The following is a 27985-nucleotide window of genomic DNA, read 5'->3' as shown; positions in this document are numbered from 1 at the left end:
CCGCAAGGAATTGCAGTAAATTCCTTTTTGTTTGAAGAAAATTTACAACTTGGTAATAGACCTTTTTATGACCTATTTGGGCTCGTCATTGGCTGCGGCTGGTCATGTGCAGGCAGCGAGCGCTTTCATGGCCTTTTCCTGATTTCCCTGGCGAATTTCCCCCTGCATTCTGCCTTCAGAGAGTCTCAGCCCCTCTTTTCCTAACCTTTGTCTGGCTGAGGTGTATGGCAGCCGCCGCGATGTTGGCGCGGCGCTCCCCGAACCCCGCCGCTCCCCGGCCCCGCGACGCTTCTCCTCCCGCGGCGCTGCGCGGAGCCGCTCGCCGCTGCCCCCCGGATTTGCTACGCGGGCACAAAATGGATTACAGCGATCGTCCCCGGCTCTTCGGCACGCGGGCTCTGCCGCACACCGGTAAGCGTTCGGCCGCTCCCGGCACTGCGCTCCCGCGGGCGGATGGCCGGCCCCGCGCAGTCACCTGTCCCTCGGAGCACCCGGCGCCGTGCGGGGCAACAGCGGGACCGTTAGCGCGGCCGTTATCGGGGCTCCCGTCGCGCCGGCTCTCGGTGTGATTAGCGTGGATACAGACCGCCGCTCGGGGCGGCGCAGAAGAGGCTGCGGGTCGAGTCCCGGCCCCGCGCAGAGCGGCGGAAGGCTGAGGGTCGGGGCGCGGAGGAACCGCGCTTCTCCCGCTAAGCGCCCCTTCCCCGTGCTTTGGTTTCTCCGCGGGCCGAAGCGCTGCGCCGTGTTTGCGCGCCGCGTTTTCCCGTAGCGGAAGGGCGCTCGTGCAAGTTCACACCTAACAGGTGTCTGCGCCGCAGCGCCGGGGGCGGAAGGCGCGGGCGGCCCCGGAGAGACGAGCCCCATCCTGCCCCGGCAGCCCCCGCCCGGCCCCCGATCCCGCAGCCGCGGGCGCGCCCGCCCCTCGGGGCACAGCGTGAGGATCCGGGCCCGGCTGCTCCCGGCGGGGCAAAGCGGAGAGGAGAAACGGAGCCGCGGTCGCGCAGCGGATGGGAGCGCGGCGAGTGGATAGATCGGCTGAATAAATCGTGGGCGAGCACTCGATAAAAAGGGTTTGGTTTGAAATGTGCAGAGGAGATAGAACGATCACGCAGACGTTATCCACGTTGCCTGCATATGCGCGTAGATCCTGTACCGCATTGCATACATACGGGTGTACAGACCCGGATCTACATTGCCTACGTGTGCGTATGTAGTTGTCCACATCTCTGTTTTCCTCTATAGACACACTTGTAAATACATTCTTCCAGAATGCGTGTATCTATACCGTCTATCTCCTCCGCACTTTCAAAACACGCAATCGGAAGCCGCTGTGCTGCGCTCAGTGCTCCCGGCGTCGCCCGGGGACGGAAATGCATCGTGCCACTGCACTGTAGGAATTCACCGCGTCGTCATTTCCCTCAAAAGCAGCCGCACATTCAGCGGCGGAGCAAAATGCCGCAATTAAACCGGGGCCGGGCAGGGTGTGCGGGTGCGGGACTCATCCCTGTTCGTGTTCGGCAGACACGGACGGATCCTTCTGTCAGCCGCCCGGCGCCCGCAGCCCGCGGAGCCGCCCCCGAGCTGGGACTGTTTGGGCGGAACCATTCGCAGCTTTGAAACACTCTGGGAAACTTGGAAAGTGCGCTGTGCAGCGTTAGGTTTTGCTCTCAGAGCCCCTCCTGGCCGGCACAGTAATTAGAGCTGCTTCGTAATAAATCTCGGCCGGTTTGGGAAATTCTCGTCCTTGAGGTGTTTTCACGATTCGTAGCCTGAGGGCAAATCACACAACAAACGCAGGATGTTCGTACGGGTTCTGCTGCGCGTATGTCCATATGCTGACACACGCACAGACGCAGATGCATTTACGATCCCACTGCTGTATGTGGGAGGTCAGCATTTTTTCCTTCTAAACGGCTCCTTCCTTCCTTCCTCTCTTTCCTCCTTTTTTTTTCCCTTTCTTTTATTCATTTCATTAACATTAGCGCACACGTACCTACGTGTATTTCCTTAAACACACCTCTGTGTGTCCTTTCACAACAAGCTCTTTCCGCACGCCTGTATGTACACACAGCACCTATGAGGACCTCACGGTTATGCACGTTTCTGTACCTACAGAGCGCCTGCAGCCGTGTGCCTGTTGGTGCAACTCCGATTTCACAGCCAAAATTCTCACACCTGCTTCGTGTATAACAGAATTTATGAGCCATCAAAAAGAAGAAAAAAACAAACCAAAACCAAAACCAGGCGATCTCTAACCTATGCTTTACTGACGTAAGAGCAATAAAAAAAAAATAACAACAAAATATGACCTCCAGGAAATGGCAGCGGGTTCTGCAGGCGGCACCCAGGTCCAGCTGCACCACGGGGCTCCGCCAAGGCCGGGCCGGGTCCCGCTTCGCTGCCCGGGGCAGAGCTCGGGGCCCCGAAAGTTGGGGGACTCAGAACGAGGGGAGATGAGACCCGTGGTCTCAGATTGATAAAAGCGACGAGCTTTGGGTTTGAGCTCCTAAACTCCGCTAGTGCCACCGATTGCCTTGTTTTCTCATAATATTTCGCTTTTCCCAAACAGGTCTATTTCTCGCGGGGTGTTTTGTGGGCGATGGGGTTAGAAAAAAAAATCGGAACAAAGACAGTATTTCACCCCCGGGTTGGCAGGCAGCTGTTAAAGGTATTTACGGCTCTACTGCAGTGCGGCACTCAATGCTGTGTGGTGCGGGGGAACAAACAGGAAGCGGGAGGCAGAGATGAGGCACAATAAAGAGTGCAGCGGGAGCGGGGCCGGGCCGGGCGCGGAGGAAATGTCCCTGGCAGAGAGAGGGGCAATAAAAGGGTATTCAGCAGCAGAGGGGCTGCGCGCAGCACGGAACCTCCCCGGATGCCTTTGGGGGAGGGGTCCCAGGGGCTTGTGGGGGCAGCTCTAGTGCCTCCGTACTGTGCCACGCCGGTCGCCCCCCGCGGCGGACCCGCGGAGGTGCCTCTAGGAGTGCCCGAAGGGGGCTTGGGGAGCCCCCCGAGAGCCCGGCCACGTGGCTGAGGAGCCGCTGTCGAGGCCTGGCCGCGGGCGGGTTCGCGGGGACGCTCCGGAGCCGCCCGGCCCCGACGGCGCGGACCGGGGGCACCTGCCCTCCCTTGGGGCCGCCGGCCTGAGCTCGCTGCGGCCGCCGGGGGCGCGGCGGGGCCCGCCACCGCCACCAGCCACTTTTGTGTCCCACGGCCTCTTCCAGGAGAAGGCGCTGTAGGACAAGCCTGGCTGCGATCCCTGCCCGGGAGAGGGGCCCGCCGCCCGCCCCGAGTCCCTGGCCCGGGCCCCGGCCCCGGCCCACGCCCACGGGAGAGACCACTGGAGGGCGGGGGGCACCGCTCGACCCTCTGCTACTTTCCTGGGGAGGCCCCGGAGCTCTACCCCCGTCAGCCGTCCTCGTGGCTCCACCGCCGACCCTCCCGCCCGTCCTGAGTCCCGCGTACCCCCCCGCCTCTCACACGGGCAGCGCTAGGGGCCGGAGCAGAGAGCCCGCTGGTGTCGGCCTTCTCGCCTCCTTCCCTGCCTCTTTGGCTCCGCGCCCCCGCCCCACGCACTCTGGTGCCTCGCGGCTCTCCCTGCCTCCTCCTCATTTCGTTGTGCCCGGGCATGACCCTGGTCGCCCCCGGGGCCGTTCCTGCCAGAGCCGCGAGCTCCCACGGCCCCGGCTCCCCTCTCTACCCCCCTCCCCATGTCCTCCGCCCCGCGGACCCGCGGTGCCGCCGCGCTGTTCCCGTTTGATGTAGGGGCGCGGCTCGCTACCGCCCTGCCCGCTCCCGGGGCTCCGCTGCCGCTGGGGCCGCCCCGGGCCTCTGCGTGCCCACATCCTGCACCGAGAATGGGCGGAAAGTCGGAGCAGCGATAAAAGCACAGAGCGATAATGTGTTGGACGCTATCAAGGCGCTCAGTTGTTGTTCAAAGCGAGAGTCGGAGCCTGTCATTTCGTGGCGGTGTGGTCCTGGGGGCAGGATGCTGTTTTAGTGTCTGGCACGGAGCAGCAAAGGCGACGGTGTTTGACCTGTGCGATTCAATTTCCCCAACCCTTTTATCGCAACTGTTGCCAGAGGGAAAGCAATTATTATGGGGTTTCTTCATTCCACACTTTATCCGTCTCCAGATCATCAGCCCCAAAAATGGGTGCTGCCATACAAGCCCGGGGAAGGAACTGGCCAGGGCTTCAAAGTCAACTTTCACATCTGCATTTCAGAATAGGAAATGTGAAAATCCTACTAATTTCCCCGTCAGCATCTCATGGCTACTATTATCCAATTACAGAACAACTTACGTCGAGCCTAGATCACAGGGAGCTGCCTCCCTCCCACCTAGCCCTCGGATCCCACAGTCCTTTCCCATTCCCGCACCTCTCAGACACATCTGCCCTCAGCTCACGCCCTCCCCATCTTCCAGAGACTGACGGTTCACGTCTCTCCCACCTCCACCTCACGAGTTCTGCCTGCCCTCGGGGCTGCCAGGTTAGCAGCCACCTGCCCTCTCAGTGGGCATGGAGAACGGACAGGGAGCCGGTGGGTGATGCCAAGTGGCTGAGGTATCGAACAAGAGTCGAACAAGCTAAGGAGCAGGGTAAGAAATAAGGGCCCGTTTTAGGTAAATCCAGACTTCAGTGTCGGGGATTACTTCCCCAGCCTACCGAGAGCAGCTCAGGGGAGACCCAACCCCCGGCGTTAGGCAGGTGCCGGCCGATGGCCCCCTACGCGGGCCGGGCTGTGAGGAGCCGAGCCCCAGAGGCAAAGTCGGAGAGATGTGCTGCTGTCCGCGGCCGTGTGTTGCCGGACCCCGACGGGGCGGACATGCCCCCTTGCCTCGGGTGGAGGACCACCTCCCTGGCTCCCTCCGAACAGCTCTTGGCTGCTTCGGAGCCGTGATAGAAAACTACTGCCCGGGCTCTTTGTGCAGAAGCGGCCGTGTGACTCCAGGGACATTTGACTTCCTGTGCTTGGGCTCCTTGAAATTCTCAGTTGTTAACTCACACCCTTCTCCCTTCACACCAGAGCTGTTTTATTGTTTTATAGCTTTCCTCAAACTTCCAGTCCTCAAAGATCTAATTGTGGCAGCCTTCACACTTCCCTCTCTCCCAAAGCCCGGTGCCCGCTGCTCCCAGCAGTTTGGTCGCTTGCAGACGTCCCTCAATGCCTGGCGAGCCCGCGGCCGTGGCACAGCGCGAGAGGAATGAGTCAAAACCACTTTCCAGGACCGTCTGATTGAAATGCCACAAACACCCGGGGAGGGACGGACCCCCTCCCCGAGCTAACTCCGCGTTTTGTCCCGACACGCTCCTCTGTGCCTCCAGAGATGGCACTCAGAGAGGTGCACCGCCCCCAGCCTAAGGGATACGGAACACACCCACCGCCCTATGGGATGCTCCCCCCAAAGCCGCCGCGGAGCTGACCAGCCGCCCGCCCCCGCACCCGCTTACAGAGCAGCCAGCGGACCTTTATTTAGCGAATAAAAGTTTAAAGCTGAAGGTTATTTATGGTTCCGCAGAGATAGGTCCTGAGTGGCTATTTAGGAGCACGTGATTCCAATAAACTTTGTTTTATGGCTTGAGAGTTGACAAGCCAAAATATAATTCCCACCATAAATTAGTTTAAGAGCATACAAGTGCAGATGCTTTCGTTCCTGGAAGCAGTAATCGGGGAAGTGTTAGCAGGGATTCGTCTGCGGGAATGCGGCCGTGCGGGCAGCCCCGCTCCCCGGTGCCCCCGCTCCCCCCGGCCCCGCGCCGGGCGCGCAGTAAGTCGGCGTCAGCCTCCGGGCACTGCGGGCGGGGAGATGGGCCCCGGGCTCTGCCTGCGGGATCGGGCAGGTACAACTGGGCCGGGCGGGGCTGGGGGCTCCATGTGCCCCGGCCGAAGCTGGCGAACGTGGTGACGATCCTCATTGAAACTGACCGGGAAAAAAATAATAATTATTATATATACATATACATATATATATATATATATATAGAGAGAGAGAGAGAGAGAGAGAGAGAGAGAGAGGCATGGTATTGTAATGTTTGGAGTCGAAGAGCTGATGCTGTTGCACTGGCCTCGCAGTGCTATCCGGAGTGCTCAGAGCTAAAACATATATATGTATATGTATATATAACATAAAAACAATCTTGGGAAGCGAGTTATCGATATCCGGGCTGTTGCTTTGCTGTTGTACAACAGCTCCCACAAATATATCATAGAGATGCAATATTGGAGTTGAAAATCGGCTTACAGCAAAATAAGAAAACAAAACAAAACAGATACTGGCATTTTGCTTCTAAATATCCAGTGCTTTTCGGGAGCGTGAGACCGAATGCGTGTTTTTGTCTTCTTTAATGTTATATATGAACGCAGTTCTTAAAAGGATTGAAGGAAAGTTCGGGTCAGATCCATCCTTCTATAACGCAAACAAAGACGCGTGGCTCGAGTTTACTGTTGGATAATTGTGTGATGTTAAAGGGAAACGGGCTTAGAGCGGTCTGAGATTTGCTGCCATAGGATTGTCGTTCTGCCGCTCTTAGCAGGGATGCGGTGCTGCTCTGCACACTGTGCCATCTCCTGAGCGATGGTTTAGCGAAGGTGATCTGAATATTTCATTTGTAAGTGACTGAAACGCCACAAAACGACCAAAAAAAAAAAAAGGCCTTTGTTATTTTTTTTTTTTTTTTTTTCCTTGCCACCAGTGAAAGAGGGAGGTCTGACTTTCCATCCCTTTAGTAATTATCTGCTATAAAATCTGGACTATGGCTCTAAAAGGTGAACGCTCACACGCAGATCGGGAGGGCACGTGTCCGAGGGATACCCGTGTGCCGCCCGGACCCCGCTCAAAGGGGCTCCCATCCCACCCGCCCCAGCTCTGCGCTGCTCTCGGGATGCTGCCCGCTCCTCTGCCTCCATCCATCCATCACTCGCGTTCTGTAACAGTTCTCCAGAATTATCACCCGCGTGTGGAAATCGCCAGTAACAAACGTTTGTATTGCAACAGGTCCGGCACCATGGAAGGGCACCAGCGGTAAGTGACCTCTTATTTCTCGCAAAATCTGAGTGCTTTGAAAGCACCGCTTCTCCCTCTCAGAGGGGAGCAATTAGAAGCGCCGTATCCCTGCTGCATGTCGCTGCCACCAACCAACCGAAGCTGTGTCAGCGCGTTAAGGCTTTGGGGACCGTTTTGCTGTGCCATGTAGCGGGCAGCCCTGGTTGAGGCAGAGGGGTTTATTATAGGGCTCGCAGGTGCCTGGCTGCTGCAGGGCGGCTCGGGGTGCTGCCCTCTGCTCTAGAAGGCTCGGGCCGGAGCAGTGATGCTGCTTCTTTTGGAGCAGCACTGGCAGGAGGAGCGGTGGCGGTGCCCGGGCCGGGCAGGCAATGCTGTGCTGTAGGGCCGGACGGCAGCGTTGGGGAGGGGGGAGGGCACGGGGGGAGGTGGGCACGGCGCGGAGGGGGTGGCTTTCTCCAGCTCTGTGCTGGTCCCGCGTGAAGCAGAGGATGAGAGCAGCGCAGTGTGCTGCAGGACACGCAGCGAGACGCTGCACGCTCGGTGCTGCCTCTCGGGCTGGCTCTGCCTGGTCCCTCAGACGGCAGGGAAAGGCTGCGGTGTGTGAAGGTTCATTACGTGCGCCTTGCCCTCCCCGCTCGGCAGGCTGTGCTCCGATGGGCGAGCGCGCAGGAGCGGAGCTCTGTTTGTTTGCATTTCTCCCCGTTTCCTCCCCTGCTCAATAAGCTCTTTCACTACTTCTCGCCTGGTTCTTCGTTCTCGTTTTGCCCTGTGTGGCGATATGGGTTTTCGAGCCCTTTAAGTGCGAGATAAACAATCGCCCCGAGCATTGCGTTTTTGGGTTAGTCCCATAGGTAATTCCCTGCTCGCGCAGCCCCGCGCCTCGGAGGTGCCCTTGGCGTTTTGTTTTAGGGCCGGCCCTCCATGTACGGATTACTCGTTTTCTGCTAACGTACATTTAGCGTGATGATTATGAACCACAATACAAAAAGGCAGATAGATCAAAAGCCCTCTGTATGGGCAGTTGAACAGGAGGTGAATATATAACGCTTTTGTTCATCAATAACTCTTTGGCTTTGACCTGTCTGAGCAAGTCGTGCAATAAGGTGAAACTCAGGTCACAGCGTCTAACAAATATGAAAATGCGTAAGATGAGGCAGAGAGGGGGCTACAGCTCCCCGGCCCCTCAGCGTCCCCCCCGGCTGCTTCTTTGCTCACGGAGCTGCCCCATGGGCGAGCTGGGGGGGTTACGCTCCCTGCCCCTTCGGTCGGTGGTTAATAGAACCCCGGGGGGAACCCCTCCCCTCGGCGAGAGGAGGGGAAACCAGGAAGAGGCTCTGAAATATAGTTGGGAGGAGGCTTAAATATGCCAGGGGAGGGAAGGGGGAAAAAAAAAAAAAATAAATAAAAAAAAAAATAAAAAGAAAAAAGAAAAAAAGAAAGGAAAAAAAGTAAAGAGAGGATGGGGACGCAGGATGGTTTCGAGGTGCACTTGCTGTGAGGATGGTGCCACCGCAGCCGTAGCAAAGCAGCTGTTTCCAAACGGCATCCCCAGCTCAGGCAGCTGCGAGATGGAGCCCAGCGAGCAGAGCGGTGCTCAATGCTCGGGTGAACGCAGCAGCCCCAAATCCGCCCTCTGCAGCGCCTGGATGTGTCGCACCCCACCATTATCTGCCCTTATGTCGCCTGTTTCACATAGTGGAAGGAGAAGAGGTTGACCGCGGGACAGCAGCGAGGAGCTGGGTCAGGCACAATTCGTGAACTTTTGTACTCTTGTGTGCTGCTGTCGGCAAAGTAAAAATAATGAAACTTGGTGATGTGTTTGCAAATGATTTGGGATGACCTCTCGCCCTGCCCTTCACCATAAACGCTACGCGGGAGAACCTGGGAGGGTGCGAGCTGCGGCTCCCGCGGGATAATGGAGAGCATAGAGCAGCAGAATGGCACCAAGGTAAACGTGGCAGCCCCCCGCTCCCCGGACCCGCTCACCCCAGCTCTACCCTCGTCTTTTCCACCCATCGCTGTTTCTGCTGTCGGCTGTTTTACTTCTGTTTCGATTTTTGTTTCTTTCCTTCTTTCTTCGAGTGGGTAAATTCTAACTAAATAGAATGCCTTCAGATTCGGACCAGGATAAATAGATGTACCCTTTATTTCCTGTGCGGTTTTAACTAGTAACATTCTAAATAGCGAATTTTGTCTGGGAATGCCCGTTTTCTGTAGCAAGGACGAAAACGGCGAGCACTAAAGCCGTCAGCAGGTCTTGTGGGGATGCGTTAGCCGAAATTCGTCGCCATCAGTTGGTGCAGAGTCGTAAAGCTCCATTTCGTCAATACTAACAGCCGTGAATCCTTCCCGAAATCCCACCTTCCCTCAAAGCCGTGTTTCTGAGCTCGGTCCCCACAGAATAGTTGGCATTCCTCAGAAGACAGTAAGGAATAAGGATTGCAGGGAGCTGCTGTAGGGTAGGTGAAAACAGAACGTTATTACGTTGTCTATATATACCCTGTAGAACCGAATTTGTGTGATATTCATATAGTCACAGATTCGATTCTAGGGGAATATATGGTCGATGCAAAAACTTCACCTTTCTGCAGACGGTCAGGGCTTTGGGCACTGACGGAACCAAAAGACGTGTGTGTGTTGAACACGGAGAAATGCCCAAAGTTTTATCGCCTCTCTCCCATTAAACAGATTTTAGAACGTCTCTGAGAATTCCCCTGGTCGTTCAGCCCTACCTCCCTCTGGCAGACTGTGGATTTAAACGAGTGATCTCAGGAGATCTAAAAAAAGAAAAAGAAAAAGAAAAAAAAAAAATCTGGGGGGGAAAGAAAAAGGGGGGAAAAAAAAGGAAAAAAAAAAAAAAAGAGAAAAGCAAAAAGAAGTCTGCCAATCAGTGAGCGAATCTTTAACAAAAGCCCCATAAATTAGCCCGATGTGCTGGGCGCTGCCAGAATTTCTCTGTCGTGCGTCCAAATCTCACCCAAATATTTACGACAGCGGCGAAAGCAGCGCTCGACTCACTGGGACGTATTTCCTTGTGCTCCAGGAAGGATGTTGATGAGCGAAGACTGAATTTCTCTCTTTAAACCCGTGATGTTTTTAACCCAATTAGAAGCCGTCTCAGTGCAATTGGCTGAACTTTAGTGGCCAAAAGTGGACAGTTTCTCGTTATCTGGATGCTTTCGTAGGCACACAAGCACAGATTTTGTATGTGAGTGTGCGAACGAGCGTGCGTGCCCACGTGTGCACACGTATGTGTTGAGGTCGCAAAGTGAATGAGAAGTTACTGATTGCCTAATTTTATTCAGCAGAACGAAATTCTGGTAACTTTTGGATGACCTCTGCGAGACAAAGACAGGACAGATCTATTGTACATCATATTGCCCTCTTCTTTGATGTCTTTTCTTTTCCTCGCCTCCTTATCGGTTCCCTCCCTTCACGTCCCGCTCCGACTCCTCGCTCCACGTCTCTCTCGAGATTTTATTCGTATCGAAGCCCGGCGGCCATCCCGCCCGGCGGATGGGGCGGGGGGGGGTTGGGGGGGAGGTGAGGGCTCTGCTCAGACAAAGGCTGCCCGCACCTGGGGGCAGGGAGGCGGCCACACGATGGGAATGGCCCCGAAACTCCGGGATCGGCCCCGGAGGGCGAACCCCGCCGCGGAGGGGTCACTGGGCTCCGCGTATATTATTTAGTTAAATTCGTGGAAATTCTGAGGCGCACACAAATCCGGTGATCGGCTCCCCGCCTCCCCATTGGCCGGGCCGGTCACATGCACGCCTAACTTTATTCAGTTGACAGCAAGTAGGAGGGCTCTATGGAAGGAGAAAAAAAGACAACACGAGAAAAATTAGTATTTTCTACCTTCCGAAATTAATGGCCATGAGTTCGTATATGGTGAACTCTAAGTATGTGGATCCCAAATTTCCTCCTTGCGAGGAATATTTGCAGAGCAGCTACCTAGGCGAGCAGGGGGCCGAGTATTACGGGGCCTCGCAGGGCTCCGATTTCCAGCACCAGGGGCTCTACCCACGGTCAAACTACAGCGAGCAGCCCTTTGGCTGCGCCGGTGCCCAGGGCTCCGCCGTGCAGCCGCGGGGTCACGGACAGGAGCAGTCCGCCCCTCCGAGCCACTTCCCCGGCCAAGCCGAGCATTGTCCTCCGCCTCCAATGTCCAACTCCCGAGCCTGCGGCCAGCAGCCAGCCCTCAAAGCCCCCCACGGGTCAGCAGTTAAGCAGCCAGCAGTAGTTTATCCCTGGATGAAGAAAGTCCATGTTAACTCGGGTAAGGATCCTCTTCTTACTTTGCTCTTCTACCCCGCTCCCGCGTGTGTCCTCAGGGATGCTCGCTCGAGCCCTGGCGAGGCTTTAAGGCGAGGCGGCCAATTACACTCGTCATAAATTTTTATTGCCGAGGAAATAGGCCGTCGGCGTGCGGGGCTCTTCCGCGCAGGAACCGCGGTAGCAGCCGGCCCCGCGGAACGGCCGCGCCGGGCACCGCCGGAGCTCCTGGGGCCGCGTGGGAAGGCGAGGCGGAAAGTCCCCCTTCGGTCTATAAAGTTCTCCGTGTTTCTTTCCCAGTGAACCCCAATTACAGCGGAGGGGAACCTAAGCGCTCCCGAACAGCTTACACCAGGCAGCAAGTCCTAGAACTGGAAAAAGAATTTCATTTTAACAGGTACCTGACCCGGCGCCGCCGTATCGAGATAGCGCACACTTTGTGTCTCTCTGAGCGCCAGATCAAGATCTGGTTTCAGAACAGAAGAATGAAGTGGAAAAAAGACCACAAACTGCCCAACACTAAGGGCAGGTCTTCCTCCTCCGGTTCTAACCCCCACTTACAGACTGTTCCCAAGGACCATCAGACTGACTTGACAACTTTATAGAAGAGGTGAAATTTTCCATTTCATCCTTCGATTCTGACCAGTACTGTACATAAGTGACACTATCCAAGCAGAACCTGCGTGTAGCAGCCAAGGACTCGAGAAACTGCCATCTTTCCGTAAGGTACTGTGGTACAAAGGAGACTAAATGACGCTACTTGGGACTTTATTTTATTTGCCTCTCGCTAGCACAGAAAGAAAAAAAATGAAAGAAAGAAAGAAAAAAAGCATCATACAGGCAGTAGGAATTGGGAAAATCTTAAACTAGACCTTCTGTCCATAAAAAGTAATAAATCATTGCAAATGAAACTGTCCTGTGTTTCAGTTTTGGATTTGAAAGTGAAGGTTTGAGGCTTTATTCTGGGATTTTTTGCTTTTAGTTGTCTTTTTATCCCACGCAGCGAGTGTGATGCTTTTGGGGCCAGTTGAGGACAGGAAATTTATGGCATAGTCCTTTATTTGAACACAAAGACTCGCGTTTGTGAACTTTTTGTGCTGCTTTACCTTCCTTGGTGTAATGAAAATACTTGCTCATTTCCATAACGTCTCAGAAGATGTGCATAGGAATTAAGTGAAAACGGGTTATTTTGTGTCCTGATGGTGTTAGCGTATTTATTTATTTGTTATGTAGAAAAGTGAAGATTAAAAGAAAAGTCAAACCAAAAAATGGGAAAGGGGGGCTAAAATGGAGCATCCCTCCTTCCCAGTCTCATGAACCCACGGATGATGTTTACTTGTCTTGAACGTACACAACTTTCTGGTCCCATTTTATGCATTTCCTTCTTTGTTGTGAGAAGCGTCCCTGCTCCGTACCGTGTGCCACCGGGGTTAACGGGATTGAAATCTCTGCCCAGAGTCTGCCCTGCTCGGCGCTGTACTTTCAACCAGCAATACGTCATTTAAAAGGCAAAAATAAACCACAAAGAAAACCCCGGAGTGAAAAATCAATGTGATTTCTGGGATGGTCAGAACCATTCAGAGCTCAAAGCTACATGCGTGATTTCCGTCTGGGTTTAGATTTATTTTCTGCCCGACAGAGGGAAGGGCTGTATGGGTTGCTGGTTCGTTTTTGTGCTTTGTTTATTGAGTTCCTTTTCTTTCTTTTTTTTCTTATTTTGGTCTATGTTACGTTTGCTGGGTAGGTTTGGTTTGGGTTCTTTTCTCAAGGGCGGCGAATGTTCTTAAGCAACCCTCGACACATGGCTGGAACTGTTGGAAATCTCAGCAAGTTACTGAGGGAAGGAGGGGAGGTTTGCACGGGAGCAGAGCTGCTCTTAAACCACGTATTTGGCTATGGCTGCTGCTTATATCGTGCCAAAGTTGTAGTGCGCTGAGCCTGCGTTTTGAGTCCCAACCCAGCCAAACCTGCCCCTTTACACCCTGCTCGTGCTATCTAAGCTCAGCCCTTATCTCCCATCCCCGAGGGCAGCCTGGGAGAGGGACCATCGCATCGAGATTTTAACTAGATGATCCCATTATTAAAGAGAGAAGGGTAAAGAAGGAAAGCCGGGGCAAGTGCTGAAGCTGCACTTCTGTAAAGGGAGGTTGAAACATCAGTGTAAGTTAAAAGTGCTCGTCTCTGGGCTGAGTGCTTCCCATCGAGGACTCGCCGCTTCCCGAGCTCACTCGGGAAAACACTGCAAAAAAGGGCATGAATAAATTCGAAAATAAAGGGCGAGCTTTTCAAAACGAGGGCATTCGGCGGGATTAACTACGGGCAGCGGTTAATTTCTGCCCTTTTCTCATCCCTAGCAGTCCGCACAGTGTCTTGTAAGACTTGCTCTTTTGTTTTAGAGCCCGGAGAAAACTCTTTGTTCCTCCTCGGGGTTAGCCCAGTTCTCAGACTTGCACATGGCAATACTTGAATATCTCCACGTCGTGATATTAAAGATGGATATTCCCGCATTATTCGCATCATTGTTTCTACGACAAAAAGCACGGAGTTCATACATAGTAAAGACGTCTTTTTTTCTGACGCCTTCACGTTGAGAAGCTGAAAAGGTATTTTACTGAAGTTCGGCTAAATTGCAGGAACAGGTTCACCCAGAGGACAAATTTTCTATTCGATTAGTTGTATTTCAGCCGGGAAGAGTGACCTCTAAACCCTTAACCTTTTGGACCCAAACTGCTCTTCCCTTTCTCTGGCATGGAGAGCAGCTCGCAACGGCGCTTGGGGAGGGAATTCCTCAGGCAAGTTTTCAAGTTTTGTTCCATCCAATTCCTGTGTTGCGTCTCCGGAGCTGACCAAAGCCCTCCCTTCCCTCTTCGTGTGAACATGGGATAAAGGGAAGCAAGAAAGAAACAAAAAAGGAAAAGAAAAAAAAAAAAAAAAAAAGGAAAAAAAAAAAAAAAAAAAAAAAGGGAAAAAAAAGAAAAAAGAGGAAAAAAAGAAAAAGAAAACCCAACCCTCTCCCAAGCTGCTCCCCTTGAAAATACCCCTCCCGCCCCCCCGCTGCCCGCTCAAAGTCTGTGACAAGTTGGCTCGGAGGGGGAAGAACGCGGTACTCAGGATGGGAGATGCCAAGTTTGGCCTCTGTGGTGCCAGGCCAGAAAATCATGTCCCGGGATAAGCAGACCTCGCTTTGTGCTCCTTATCGTGCGAGATCGCTCCTCAAGTTAGAGGGCCAAATTCTGCTCCCAGCTTTCCTTCCCCCGCCCACTGCAGTCAAACAAGGATGTAGCTGCGAGCAGAATTTGGCTCATTGCCTTTTGAAATGTTAATATCTCCGGGACGAGTGTTGGCTTCAGCAGGCGCGGCCCCCATAGCCCTCTGCACGTCCCTTTGAGCGAGGCCGGGGCACCGCAAGTTTACAGAGTTGTCATTGCTCTGTAAGCCCCAGGAATATGGGAGCTGGGGGCAGAAAGCACCAATGCAAATAAATGGTTTCCAGCTGCCAATGCTCCGAAGGGTCAGGAATGTGGGCAGCAACGACCGGGAGCACCCACTGTCCATTATCTCCCGTGGAAAATGAACCCGAGATTTATTTTGTGTGACTTCTAACCCTCTTCCAGGGTCACTTTATGCAGGAGAGGGAACCCCTTATTTTCATCATGGATGAAACGTTGTGTGTCGAAGCCTTTGTTACATTCTCGTGTTGCCCAGCAATACTTTGCTCTGTTAAAGTGTGATGCTTTTACAGACTTCACAAATGTTTTGCTTCCATTGATTAAAGCGTTATTTATACTGATTGTCGCCTGTAATTTTGATGTAAGGCCTCCATATACATTTGAAATAATAAAAAGGTGTAGAGAAATAGATTCTGTTTTGTACCTTGTACCAGCAGCCCCTACGAGGCGGGTCCGTGCGAAAAGCCTGTCCCTCCCGTCATTACCATGCTAAGAGAGGAGTGACTCCGCATTGCATCCGTCCAAATGTCCCTTTGAACAGGTCTGCCGATGGCCCCGCCATCGTGGTGTGACTCCAGGCCAAGCTGGAGCCTGTATTTACATTGAGGCTGCAGTTAAAAGCGCCTGACACCCATTTGCTGCTGCTTTGCATTTAACAAGCCCTCCTAGAACGACTGCCGAGTTTGTGCGTGTGTGGTGGGAGCGGGAGCCCCACCTGAAGCCACCTCGGTCCCCACACAGACGTGTGGCTCCAGGAAGAGCGACGTCAAGCTGAAAATACAGCGCAACGACAAGCTGAAAATACAGAGCAGTGAGAGGCTTTCAGTTTTTTTTCAGTTTCGCTCGTTGGCCTGACACAACCGAAAGATCACACAGAAACGCAGACTTGGAGAGTTTAGATTGTCCCGTGCACCCAAGGCAGACACCATTATATTCCAGTCCCGCGTAAGCACCTCAGCCAACGCCGCAGCCCCTGCGCCGGTGCCAGGAGTGATGCCAGGGAGGACCCGGCCCCTCGGAGCGCGGTCAGGGCGCGGGGCCAAAGCGCCGCATCCCACGCGAAGGGGCGAGCAGCGCTGCGCGGTCCGCGTGAGCCCTCGGGGCAGCGGGGGCCGCGCATCCACAGCACCGCGTTAAGGCGCTGAGACCCGTTCAGCGACTATACTTTCTCTCTGCTGTTTAATGGCTCCTCCTGTTACCCCGATACATCAATACGGTTCTGCGCGCTGTATGGCCGCTAGTCGTTAAGGTAAGAATGGAGAGGCGAGGCGCAGTCCGTAGCACACCCCGCGCACTGTACAGTACAGTAAATAGGGACCTCTCCGCGCGGAGCCGCACCGCTGCCAACGGCCATGTTGGTCGGCCCTTTCCCCTGATTTCTTCCTTTCTCCCCCTCTCCCCCCCCTTCTTCTTCTTCTTCTTCTTCTTTTTTTTTTTTTTTTTCCTTTTGCAAGCCCAGAGACCAAAATAATCGTGCTAGGAACAGTCATAACAGGCAGAATTTCAAAGTGCGAGGAAGATGATAAGAATAGATTTCTACAAGTCCTGACCACGTGATTCGCGAAATAATTAATTCAGCACGTCCCTTAAGAAACACGGAGTCGTCATTAATCTGCCAAGCAAAGGACTCTATCAGACTTGAAAACTGAAGAGATCCCAAGAATATAATATACAAAGGGCGCAGCCCCTCTCTCCGCACACCTAGCTCCGTGTGAGCTGCCGAATAAACAGCCGCCCGGTACGTAAAGGTTTTTGCTTTTATTTCTTCTTATTTCAGCCTTAATGAACTTAGCTGTCAAACCCGTGACAAATAGGGCACGCCGCTTCCTGCTCGCAGCCCGGCCGCGGCCGGCAGCCGGAGCGGGTGACCTTTGGTTCCCAGGGAGCGGGGACGCGGGGCGCGGAGCGGCGGAGGAGAGGCTGCCGGTGGACGCGGAGAGGCGCGGAGCCGCGCGGAGCCGAACAATGCGGCTGTCAGGGCATCTGCCGCCCGCTGCCGGAGCAGCCGAGAGGCCCTCAACTTCTTTTCAAGAGGGGTCGTAAATCGTGCCGCTCTTCGTGTGACAGCGGGGCTACCGCGGGCGCGCAGGGCCGCCCCGCTCCGCCCGCAGCGCCGCTGCCGCCCGGCCGTGCTCTGTGCCGGCCCCGCGGGGAGGGGACCGCGCACCCTGCCCCGCAGCGCCTCTCGCCCCCGATCGATAGGGGAAAATTGGGGAGAGGGGGGGGGGGAAGATGTAGGGTTGATAGGAAGGCACCCTCCGCGAACTCCGTGAAATACGGACCGGGAGGCTGAGGCTTCTCTCTTAAATCCCGGAGTCAGCTGGAAATGCTTTCTGCAAACAGGATATTCTTTATTGTCCTTGCCGGAGTAATTTCTAAAAAAATCCGAGATTGCAGCTTTTTATTACTTCCGTTTCGGTGGCAGGACAGAGACAAAGTTTCCTATGTTATGAATTATACATTCAAACAATAACACATTAATTCAATTATTCAAAGATGACAAATGTTTATGTGCTTTGGTAGTGACTAAGGAACAGATTCGCTACTTCACCGCGAGTCCCACGTTTTTATCAATGAAGTTTTATATTATCCCGTTGGCCCGGGAAGGAAACCCAACTCCTCCAAGAGGCGCAGTAAAATGGACCCGAACATAAATCGCGGCCCTTTCGTAAGAGCGTTTATTCCCGCATATAGCCCGGGCTATTTTATCAGTTTGACAATTGCCGGAGTTGTTGTTATAAATCATCATAAGTAATTCCTGAAAGGGTGCGAGGCTGCTGGGGGGCGGGCGGAGACTGTAAATCTTTCTGTTTTATTGCTCTATGAACATATGCTCCGATTGAAGAACTCTTAGATCCTTTACTGGAGACAAATTCGCGCAAAGCCGGAGTCCCACCGGCGCGAAGGATTTACATTTCCTTAGGAGCTTTGCGGTCCCCCTGCGATGCCTTCGTTCCGGTGGCGGTGCCGAGGCGCACCCTTCTCCCCGCCGGCCTCCATGTGTAGGTTCAGCGGCCCCTTTTGGAGCCTCCGAGCGGCCTCCCCACGGCTGCGGGACTTGCCCGGGGGCGCCGAGCCAAGAACCCCCGCAGCCCCGCACCGAACCCCGCAGCCCTTCAGCACGGCAAGAGGTGCGGGGCTGCGAGGGCACACGAGCGGGGCTCCGCGACGCGCTCAGACGCCTAAATAGATGGCAGGCGGAAAGGATATAAAGAACCATTACCTCTTACTCGGGGCGAGATTTAAGTGCGTCGTTTCGAAGAAATATAGGATTATAAATCCGAAGCCGTACACAATAATTTACACTGAACTTACGCTTCCATCACCGGACTCCAATCTTTTTATAACTGGTTTGCAAAGTCAGGAAAAGCAATGTAATTTAGATAAATGTTACAATGCACTTACGGTTGGTATCGTAGGGCAATACGTTACTGTCACATCACCGTGCTTTGGATGGTAATGAAATCATAGCAGATGTTAGATTAGGGCTGGTGTATTTATAGCTACAGATACGTTAGAGAATCAGAGAGAAAACCCAATAAATGTATTTTTTATCCGAGCTGGAATTGTTGGCGAGCTCTGTGAGCGCACATGACGGATACGTATCGGGTTTGCTCTGGGCTCAGCTTGCTCAGGGAGCAGGGAGGCAGGCTCAAGGCAGACACACACACGCACAAATGTCATGAGTTCTCGTTGGGTTTTTGTTACGTTTTTTTCTTCCCCAACGCTTCTGTAGCCTCCAGCCAGGGCTAGTCCCTGCCGCCCGCCTGCTGGACGGAGAAGGAGAGAACAAAATTCCACGCTCCCCATTCCACCCGGCGCCCGGCCGGTCCCAAATCTTTCCTTTCCCTCCGCCGGCAATTTCTGCACCCTGGGAACACCCCGCGGAATTCACCCTTTTCCTGGCGCTCGGGCGGGCGCGTAAGTGCGGACAGGCGCGGAGCCCCGGGCCGAGAGCGGGGCGCGGGGGAACCCGGCTGGGAGCTGCTGCGCCTCGGCCCGGAGAGCTGCTCCCGGCATCACGTGGGCAAACGCGGCTGTATTGGAAGGCAGTGCCCATATTTCTGGTTATAAAGGGCTTTCTCCTGCTCGTCCCCAAAATTCATCAATGGCCGCACGATTTAAAAACAAAACAAAACGAGAGGCGGCCAATTGCTGCCTTTGATTCCGAGAGGCTGATGGCTGAAGGGCCGTGTGTTGATTTTTTTTTTCTTCTTTTTTTTTTTTTTTTTTTTTTTTCTTTTCTTTTTTTTAACCCCACCAAATTCCGATTTCCACTCGCTCTCTTTTATTGGTAGCCGAGCCCGTGCTCGTTCCCATTCTATCGGGAATTCTGGTGTGGAAATGTCTGTAAAACCGCAGGATCAGGTTTAGGACAGTACTGTCTGCAGACAAAGGGGGAAGGATGTATTCTAAGAACTGCGAGCGCACAGCCTGAAAAGTGAGGAGCCCAGGTTATGATAAATTGGCACACAGGTAAGGAAATGCATGGCAAAACGGGACCCCTACCCACAGGGACTGCATTATCGCCTTTACTCGGAGACCGCCTGGAATTTGTTTGTAATCTCTGCCCATAACGCGTGGAGTAACATCCACCTCCACCTCCTTTGGAGGCTTTAAGCTCTACCTTTTATTATGCTGCTTAAATAAAAGGCGAACTCCTTCCCAAGGGCTGGGAGAAAAGCTTTATCCCTCTCCTATCTCCGTTTTTCGGTGGTTTCAGTGAGGGGATTGCAAATAACAAAGAAAAGGGGGAGAGACAACTTTGCTGGATGCTCCCGTTGCAAAGTAAGATGGAGCACCGCGATACTCATTGCCGTGGCGGGGGGGCGGAAGGCGTGCTGGTTTGTAACGTGCGATCTCAAACAGGCTCGTCGGTTAATGCAGCCCCTCAGAAGTCTTCCTTCCAGGTGCGTTCTCCTGTCTTTTCCCCCCACGTTTGTGTCTCTCAGTGGCTGCTGCCCTCTTCTCCCCTCAGTTGTTTTGGTCCTGCTATTACCTGGCAGCCCGCGCCCCCGGCTTCTGCTGCTGCAGCTCGCGGTGACATTAATCCTCCGGGAAGCCGTCCCGGTGCGTTTGGGCGGTGGGAGCAGCAGGACGGTGCCTGCCTGGGAGTCCCCGGAGGCTGCGGCCGCTCAGAAGCGCTGGGAGCAGCCTCAGCTCCCCGCAGCCCCCCCCACCCAGGGCCAGTTTCCCCCGGCCCCGACCCGCGGCCTGCACGGAGCTCCCAGGCTGTGTTTGCGGGGAACCCCGCACAGAGCCCCGCGTCGTAGTGGGGTAGTGCTACGGCCGGACAGTGAGGAGAGGGAAGGGAAGAAAGAAGTTGTTTTTTGTTCGCTTGTGTGTGTGTGTGTGTGTGTGTGCGCGCGTCCTTGTGCTGCTCGTTGCTCTGCTCGATGAGAAGTTAAAGGCAGCGAACATTTTTCTTAGCTGTATGCCTCCGAGCTGCTGGCCTGCCAAGTTAGTCAGCTGAATCCAATTACTGCGAGCAGCATTTCATTTGGCTCGATGGAAGCACTCACTTACAACTTCACCTAAAATTTCAATAATACCGATATTGGGCCCACGCCTGAATAATCGTAAAGATTTCCCCGGTGGAGCTCCTGAAACTCCGCCGCTGCTGTGGGAGCACAGCGCCCGGTTCCCTCCGCACTGCAGAACGTCGGGGCTCTGCAGGGTTGGTGGCCTCTGGCCGAGGAATACGCATCCAGAGCGGCTTCTGAGGCTTCTTCAGAAAAGGAAGAGAAGTCGATAATTAATTAGGCACGAAATGAAAACTTACCGCGCTCATCACCAGCGGGCTGGCTGGGCGCTCTCTGCGCAGCCCCACTTATGCTCTCCTTGCGCAGGCCGCGAAGTGCTATTTCTAATGAACTCTGCTTAAAAAAATAAAGCACTTAAAGTTGACGTACGCCCACGTGCATATATTATATAAGACGTTCCCGGGACAGGCCCAGGCCAAGAACCTGAGCGAGCACCGTGTGTAATCGTGAAGCTCCACTTCCCCAACTCCGGTTTGCCAGCATAAATTAAGGTGATTCGAAGGGGTAACGCTGCATCCTACCGGGTTTGGGCTGGGAGAAGGGAGACGCGGAGGAAAGTTGTAGGGTCTGTTGTGTTGTGAGCTATTGGAGGCGCTTCCGTTGGTTGTTCATTAAGGGGTGAGTTATTGCTATCCGAGCCAAAGGTCATTTCAAAGGCTTATGGCTGCGAGATATCGTCTTTATAATGACCCGGGCTTCTTTGTGGGGGATTTCTGGCACTCTGAAGTTCTTAAAGTCCCGACTCGACACCTTACACAACCAGAAGCGAAATGTGCCTTTCGAGCCACAAACGTTTGCGGGGTGTTTTCAGCGCCAGGGTTTCTTCGCTTCTCTCTCTCTCTCTTCTGGCGGATGGGGAGCGAGGAGCAGGGGGAAGGACCCGCGGTAGTTCCGCTCTCGCGGAGCCCCCTGAGCAAGCGGCCGCCTCGGGGAGCGGTGGGGGCCTCGGCTCCGGGCCTCTCTCATCCCGTCCCCGTCCGTGTCCCCTCCCGGTCCCGGTCCCATCCCCGTGCTGCCCGCTCTGGGCCGATCTCCCCCTGTCCCTTCTTCCTCTCCGCAGTGTTGGTGGTGGCAGTCTGGGGGTATTTCGCTTTTTTTTTTTTTTTTTTTTTTTTTTTTTTTGCTCCCCGCCTCTCTCAAAGCGTTATTAATAAATGAAGAGAAGCGTCTGCCCTTTGTCTGGTAAAAGATCTGACGTGGACTTAGAGACACGGTGAGGGGCTGCGGACGAGACGCGCGTTTATTAACAAAGTCCTAAGGAAGAAAGTCCAAAACAAAACAGCTTCCGCTGAGAGTTCTCACTTCTATTGCAGGTCCGCGCCCAAGGACTATCCAAAGGAACCTGAAGAACCTACACACACAATTAAGGTCAAAATTCAAGAAAAAACAAAAGTGTGGTGAGTTCTCTAAATTTCCTTTTCCATCCGTCTCCCACTCCCCAGCCGCGGCAGCCCCTCGGTAGGAGCGGGGCTGCGGGAAACGGGCGGCCCGCGCCTCAGCCGCTGCTCCGCAGGCCAAAGCTACGGCAGCGTTGGGCAGGCCCCACCGCAAGCGGCGGGCTGGACGGGCGAGCCGAGCCCGGCCGGGGAAGCTGGGGGCTCCCCGGGGACGGAGAGTCCGCGTCCGCTCCCTGAGGCCGCAGCGCAGCGCCCTGCCCGCCGTCCCACTCAGCAGGTGCCCCGGCCCCGCTCAGCGCAGCCCCGGCTCTGTCCGGACAGCCCCACGCCGACCGCGGGGCTCCGGCCCCGCGCCCCGTCCCGTCCCGCAGCCGCCCCCGGGGCCGCCCGGCTCCTGCCCGCGGGCCGGGCCACTGCCGGCTCGGGCGCGTCCCTTATATATGGGGCTCCCTCCGGGCCGGCAGCCGGGAAATGTGCCGAGTGGGGAATTCTTTTGCCGGGCTCCCTCCTACGCGCAGGCTGCTTTGCACTTCTGAAAGTGCTGGGGCTTGGGAAGTGTTTTCCTTTTCATTCCTGGCCGGAGCGTTTACTGCCACAGCACTCGCAGTCATAAATTTTGCTACAAACCACAATGACAGGTGCATTGATATGCACCCTGAGAGCTCCGGCTGCTTTAATAACCGCTCCGCTGGCCGCTCTCACCGCCTTTTATTTATTCCGTATCATATGAGATATTGATCCTAAGCGGAATTAAGTGCGGGGGAAGTTTTAGTAGGGAGCTGCTTAATATGGGAGCTCCGGCCCCACGGCTCCGGCCGCGCACACGCGTGGGGTGGGCGCGCATCCTCGCGCGGGGCTCGGCGGGTCCGCAGCGGGGGACGGGCAGCCCCAAAGACGCTGGAACCAGCGTTGGGACAAAGAGCCCCATTATGGTGCGCGGTGTCCGGAGGTTCAGCTGAGGTTAACTTCTGTGGGGAGGAGGAAGGGAAATGCGAGGCACAGCCGTGGATACTCCGCGGCTCCCTACCCTCCGAGCCCACCTCCCACGGCTCGGCCTCGCCATTTGGATGTCACTTTTTTCCCTGGAGGCTGTTTCTGGTCGAACCAAGTGTCGGGCCCTCGCTTTGGTGTCGGCTACAAAAACATCACCCTGGGTCCTGCACTCGTGGAAAATCAAAACCTGGAAGGTCCCCCTCTTCCTCCTTCTCTCCCTCTCTCTCTTTTTAAGATCTAAAGATGAGCCACCGAACAGTTGAGCATTGTCCATGTGATTTATGGCCCATAGCCTCCTTTGTAGGTTCAAGCAGAGTTCACAAGCAGTTGGTATTTCAGAAAAGAAATAAGGCTTTTAACAGCTTAACAGCAATATTCTTTCTTAAGATTCTGCCTATCCTTTTGGGAGCTCTATTTTCCGAGGCACATAAAAGCACACACTTAAGGCAGCACCGTGCTACCGCGAGTCCTCAGTCCTCAGCTCCCGAAAATGCAGATGCTGGAAGGGAGAAACGGGCGACGGAGTTATTTTGCACAAAAATACTTACAAGACCCGTCAAGATCATCATAGTTTATTACAAGCCATCTGAATCGCCTCCCCTCGTTTCCTTAGATGCTCTTTAACCACCATTCTTCAGGAGAGGAAAGGGGCTCTTTCCCCATCCCTTCCGGGCCCCCCTATAATCCCAGGCTTTGTTTGGGAAGAACGGGGTGGCGGCGGCCCGGCCGGGGGCTCAGCTGCCCCAGCAGCTGCGATGTCCCCGCATGGCCGTGGCTCGAGCGGAATTTTAGGGAATATATCGGCGGTACCAGTCGCTATGGGGGAAGGAGCGGTGCCATTGCGGTGGTGTATGAGTATGGGCCGGAGAAATGGTAATGATTGGACACTGCTCTAATTTTTTCTAGCTACTTGTCTCTGGTATGCTAATAGGCTCAAACCCTGTAGAAATACAACAGACTCGTAAGACACGCTGAGTTACGGGCCTATATAGTCAGCCGAAGTGTGCGTTAATCTTTAGAACTACTGAAAATGCCAGAGAAGAACCCAACCCAACGAGAAAAATACAGCGAAAAAATAAGAACGGGGAATTTTGCCTTAACAAAACTGCGGGCGAGTTCCTGTCTCACAATAAGATAGTGGAAGTCCCGCGTTGCAGGCTGGGGAAAGGTACCACCCTGCCCCAAACGCAACAACAGCCCAACGCGGGGGGTGGGGGCTCGCTCCGTCCATTTTCAGCCCTAACAGCCCGATCGGGGGGCGGAGAGAGTTCGCAGGCCGCTAAAAGAGGTCCCCAAAGTCGATAGTGAAAACCATCCCCTAAAAATAATCCTCAGTGTCTCAGGTTCTTTCTGCTGAGGACGAATGAAAGGGACGAGAAACGTCGGGTGAAAGATTTTAATTCATCACGGAATAAAAATAGGGGAGCTGACCTGCGACATCCTTTATAGTGCAAAGTGAAGTTAGTGAATGGCGTCGGTTATCCTTTAACTCCGGAGGAATCCGGGGAAGAAGGAAAGGCCGGGTTTACAAAGGGGACGGGGTTTGTCTGCCTTCGCCCGGCTGCAGCGCGGCTCCATCCATCATGTCAGCCCCGCGCGGCCGTGCGCACGCGTGGCGCCAGGCGGCCGTGGGGTTCCTGCCGGTGCGGGCCCGGGGGTCTCCGGGGACGGCACCCACCCGCAGCCGGGACCCGAGCGTGGTCTGTGCCCAGAGGCCTCGAGAAAGAGACCTCTGGACCCCGTCACGTGTGCCTGCTCCTCCATAGCGCCATCGTGCTCGGGTGGCTCGTTCCCTGGCGCCCCTTCTCCTTCCTGCTGACTCTGCTCATTCCCTGATGCTCCCTACTCCACCCCTAACGTCCCTTCTCTCTCCCCGGTGTCCCTCACTGCTCCACACTGAAGCTGTCTCTTGTGTTCCCGTTGTCCCCCTCCCCAGGTGGCTCCCGCGGCGGCGAGTGGCCCGGGCCGACGACGTGAGGCGCGGGGCGGCGGTCAATGATCTTTGAGCAGGGGCCGCGGGCCTTGGCGATCGCAGAGAGCAAGATGCAGAAAACCGCCTACTACGACAACGCGGGGCTCTTCGGGGGCTACACGTACGGCAAGGCCGACGCCTACCCCTATGGCGCGGCCCAGCAGCCCTACGGTGCGGCCGGCCTGGACGGCGAGTACCCTGGCTCCGCTTGCTCCGTGCAAGGTTCTGCGCCCGGCCGCGGCCCGGCCCCCAAGGGCCCCGAGCTGGGCGGCAGCTGCATGCGAACGGCCGGGGGCGGCCCTGGGGGCAGCCAGCCCCCCGGCATCGGCGAGCAGCAGCCCCCGGCTCTGCCGCCGTCCTCCCCGCCCAATCCCTCCAGCGCGCCCCCCCCGAAAAAAGCCAAGGGGGGGCCCAACGCCTCCGGCTCGGCCTCCGCCACCCTCAGCAAGCAGATATTCCCCTGGATGAAAGAATCGAGGCAGAACTCCAAGCAGAAAAGCACCTGCCCCCCCTCAGGTAGCCCCCGCCCCCTGGCCCGATGTCCTTGCCACGGCCTTCCCCTGCATCCCAACGCCTCCAGCCCGGCTGCGGGAGGCAGCCCGGGGACTCCCATCCCGTCTCCTCGACGGACGCGGCCCCGACGGAACCTTCGCGGGCCGAGGGCCCCGAAGGAGGCGGCGGAGGAGGGGAGGGGGGAGGTGTGGGCGGCCGTCCCCGGTCCCACGCGGAGCGGGAGGGGCGGAGGGCTCCGGGGATCCCGGGGGGTTTCGTGGGGAACCAACGGCTCTCCGTGCCTCTTCCCTCAGGAGAGAGCTGCGAGGACAAGAGCCCCCCCGGGCCGGCCTCCAAGCGGGTGCGCACCGCCTACACCAGCGCGCAGCTGGTGGAGCTGGAGAAGGAATTCCACTTCAACCGCTACCTGTGCCGGCCGCGCCGGGTGGAGATGGCCAATCTGCTGAACCTGACCGAGAGGCAGATCAAGATCTGGTTCCAGAACCGCCGCATGAAGTACAAAAAGGACCAGAAAGCCAAAGGCATCATGCACTCCCCCGCGGGCCAGTCCCCGGAGCGCAGCCCCCCGCTGAGCGGCGCGGCCCACGCCGGCTATTCGGGGCAGCTGCCCGCCGTCGGCGGCCTGGGCTACGACGCGCCGTCGCCCACGCCGTTCGCCAAGGCGCAGCAGAGCATGTACGGGCTGGCCGCCTACACGGCGCCGCTGGGCGGCTGCCTGCCGCAGCAGAAGCGCTACGCGGGCGCGGAGTACGAGCCGCACCCCCTGCAGAGCGGCGGCGGCTTCGGCAACCCCGGCCTGCAGGGCAGCCCCGTCTACGTCGGGGGCAACTTCGTGGACTCCATGCCCGCCTCGGGGCCCGTCTTCAACTTGGGCCACTTGCAGCACCCCTCCTCCGCCAGCGTGGACTACAGCTGCGCCGCGCAGATCCCCGGCGGCCACCACCACGGACCTTGCGACCCCCACCCCACCTACACGGACCTCTCCTCGCACCACGCGTCTCAGGGACGGCTGCAGGAGGCCCCCAAGCTCACGCACCTGTAGCGGCCGAGCGGCGGCGGCGAGCGGAGCGGGCTCGCCTCTATTACCTCACTCCTCCGACGGGACGGGGCCGACGGGGCGGGTGCGTGCCCCCCGGGCCGCCCCTTTGCTGCTCCGAGCTGCTCGGAGCACGGCAGTGCAATACACCGCGACCCGGGGACTGGTAGCTGGTAGCGGTGTGCCCGAGGTAAGTCGTAGGGATCACGTAGAGGTAGCAGCGCGTCGCGCTGAGGTGTATTAGAGCAGCTGTGAGCGCCCAGCTTATTTCCGACGAGTTAATTTATGAATTCCTCCGTAACGTAAGGATCGCATCGGACTAAACGATACCTATTTATTATTTGAAAGCGAGACATTTTTGTATCACTGATTATTTATCCTCGTCTTAATGTATTTATGTGGCTATTGGTAGAGTTTCTTCGCCGACACTCGGGAGCCCGACGCAGGGCCGCCCCGCCCGTCAGCACGCCCGGCCCGAGCCGTTGGGAGCGTAGTGGTGAGCAGTCGTAACCGTGGCTGGTGTTCGTAGTTTGTGTAAGGATTAATTAAGACAGCGAGTCGTAAGTCATTAATAGGGTGAAACAAACCGCGGCGTCACGCGAGGAGCCGTTACACTTCACGAAGAAAGAAGAAAAGGGAATTATTTCTCGGGTATTTATTTCGCAGGGCCGGCCCCGCGGTGGGTGCAGAGCCGGCCCTGCCCGCGGAGCCTCGCACCTATTTATTGACCGGGTACAAGCGCACACCTTTCGGTGGGCTATTTACTTTTTCTATTTTATTTTTGTTTTTTAATTGCATTCTGGCTATCTGAAATAGGAAAGAAATTAGAAGCTTAGCGGAAAAAAAAGAGAAAAAAAAAAAGAAAAAAAGAAAAAAAAGAAAAAAACCCCACACCCTCTGATAGCGCTAATTTCATTAGGGTCTCCATAGCAATCCGTGCAGCAGCTGCCGCCTCCTTTGTTATTTATACTGTTGTCTTTATACTAACCATAAATCAATTTTGTAGACATCTTTGGAAGCCCGAGCTTTTCCTCATGTTTTTTATCATAAGAAAATAAACTTTGAAAGAAAATTGACAATCAGAAACGTGCAGCCGGGTCCGGGGCTCCTGACCAGGATGGTCTCGGCTGCCTCTGCCATGGAATGCATGGGGAGAATGGGAAAAATATAAGGAAGGAGGGAAAATAAAAGAAAGGAGAAAAGGGAAAGATGCTCTGAAACCTCGAGTGTCCTTCTCTTTAGCTACACAGCTGTGCTGAACCCCTCACTGGGCTCGCAGAGATACTCCTGTTTAAAGCACTGAGGTCTCCCCCGACGGCACACTTCGCCCTGAGATTCTGCCATATCTAGCACTACAAGCGCCGAGTTAAGGATTAGCCAAATCTTTGCATTCCTCACAAAGCTCTCTGATGCTCACTTTGCAGTTTACAAACACTGCGGCTCCCTCTGCATCCTCTAAGACAGGACCTGGATGGAATTCCCATTGTGAGAAACGCGTTCATTCCTCCAGCTCTGGCCAACGCAGCCACGTTTTCCTTTCTTTCTTCTCTTCCTCCCTTCTTTCCTCTCCCCGCTCTCCTCCCCACCTTCTGGTGTTGGTGTTTGGCTGGACAGCAATGGTACAAAATGTTCCTTGGGGTTTTATTTTGCCCTCTGTGCGATTTGAGCGATGTCGTGCCGCGTTGAGAAGTGTATCTTTTGTTAAATTTCACTTTGACCCAATCAGATTTGGATATATGTGTTGTAGATCTGTAAACAAACCGGAACAGAATAAACTACTTTGATTGGAGACATATTTTAA

The 27985-nt window shown here is 55.3% G+C and overlaps 2 protein-coding genes across 4 annotated transcripts; both read left to right on the top strand.

Moving 5' to 3' along the window:
• Positions 1-3: 3 nt before the first annotated feature.
• On the top strand, positions 4-27985 carry HOXD3 (homeobox D3). Of its 3 annotated transcripts, none has more exons than XM_015868452.2 (4): positions 4-411; positions 21587-21670; positions 24600-25151; positions 25442-27985. In XM_015868452.2, exons 3-4 carry the CDS (start codon positions 24659-24661, stop codon positions 26188-26190), a joined length of 1242 nt encoding a protein of 413 aa, XP_015723938.1. In that variant the 5' UTR covers positions 4-411; positions 21587-21670; positions 24600-24658; the 3' UTR covers positions 26191-27985. The 3 variants fall into 3 exon arrangements, with proteins under 3 accessions (XP_015723938.1, XP_015723941.1, XP_015723937.1); XM_015868455.2 differs by lacking the exon at positions 4-411 and adding an exon at positions 15794-16468; XM_015868451.2 differs by lacking the exon at positions 4-411 and adding an exon at positions 21407-21486.
• HOXD4 (homeobox D4) lies at positions 9451-12599 on the top strand. Its single transcript, XM_015868456.2, has 2 exons — positions 9451-11285; positions 11582-12599. The coding sequence occupies exons 1-2, from the start codon at positions 10877-10879 to the stop codon at positions 11884-11886; spliced, it is 714 nt and encodes a 237-aa protein (XP_015723942.1). The 5' UTR covers positions 9451-10876; the 3' UTR covers positions 11887-12599.

Source organism: Coturnix japonica, chromosome 7 (assembly GCF_001577835.2).
Source record: "Coturnix japonica isolate 7356 chromosome 7, Coturnix japonica 2.1, whole genome shotgun sequence".
Lineage (NCBI taxonomy): Eukaryota > Metazoa > Chordata > Aves > Galliformes > Phasianidae > Coturnix > Coturnix japonica.
The sequence above is the reverse complement of the archived record's forward strand: the minus strand, read 5'-3'. Positions and strand labels throughout refer to the sequence as shown.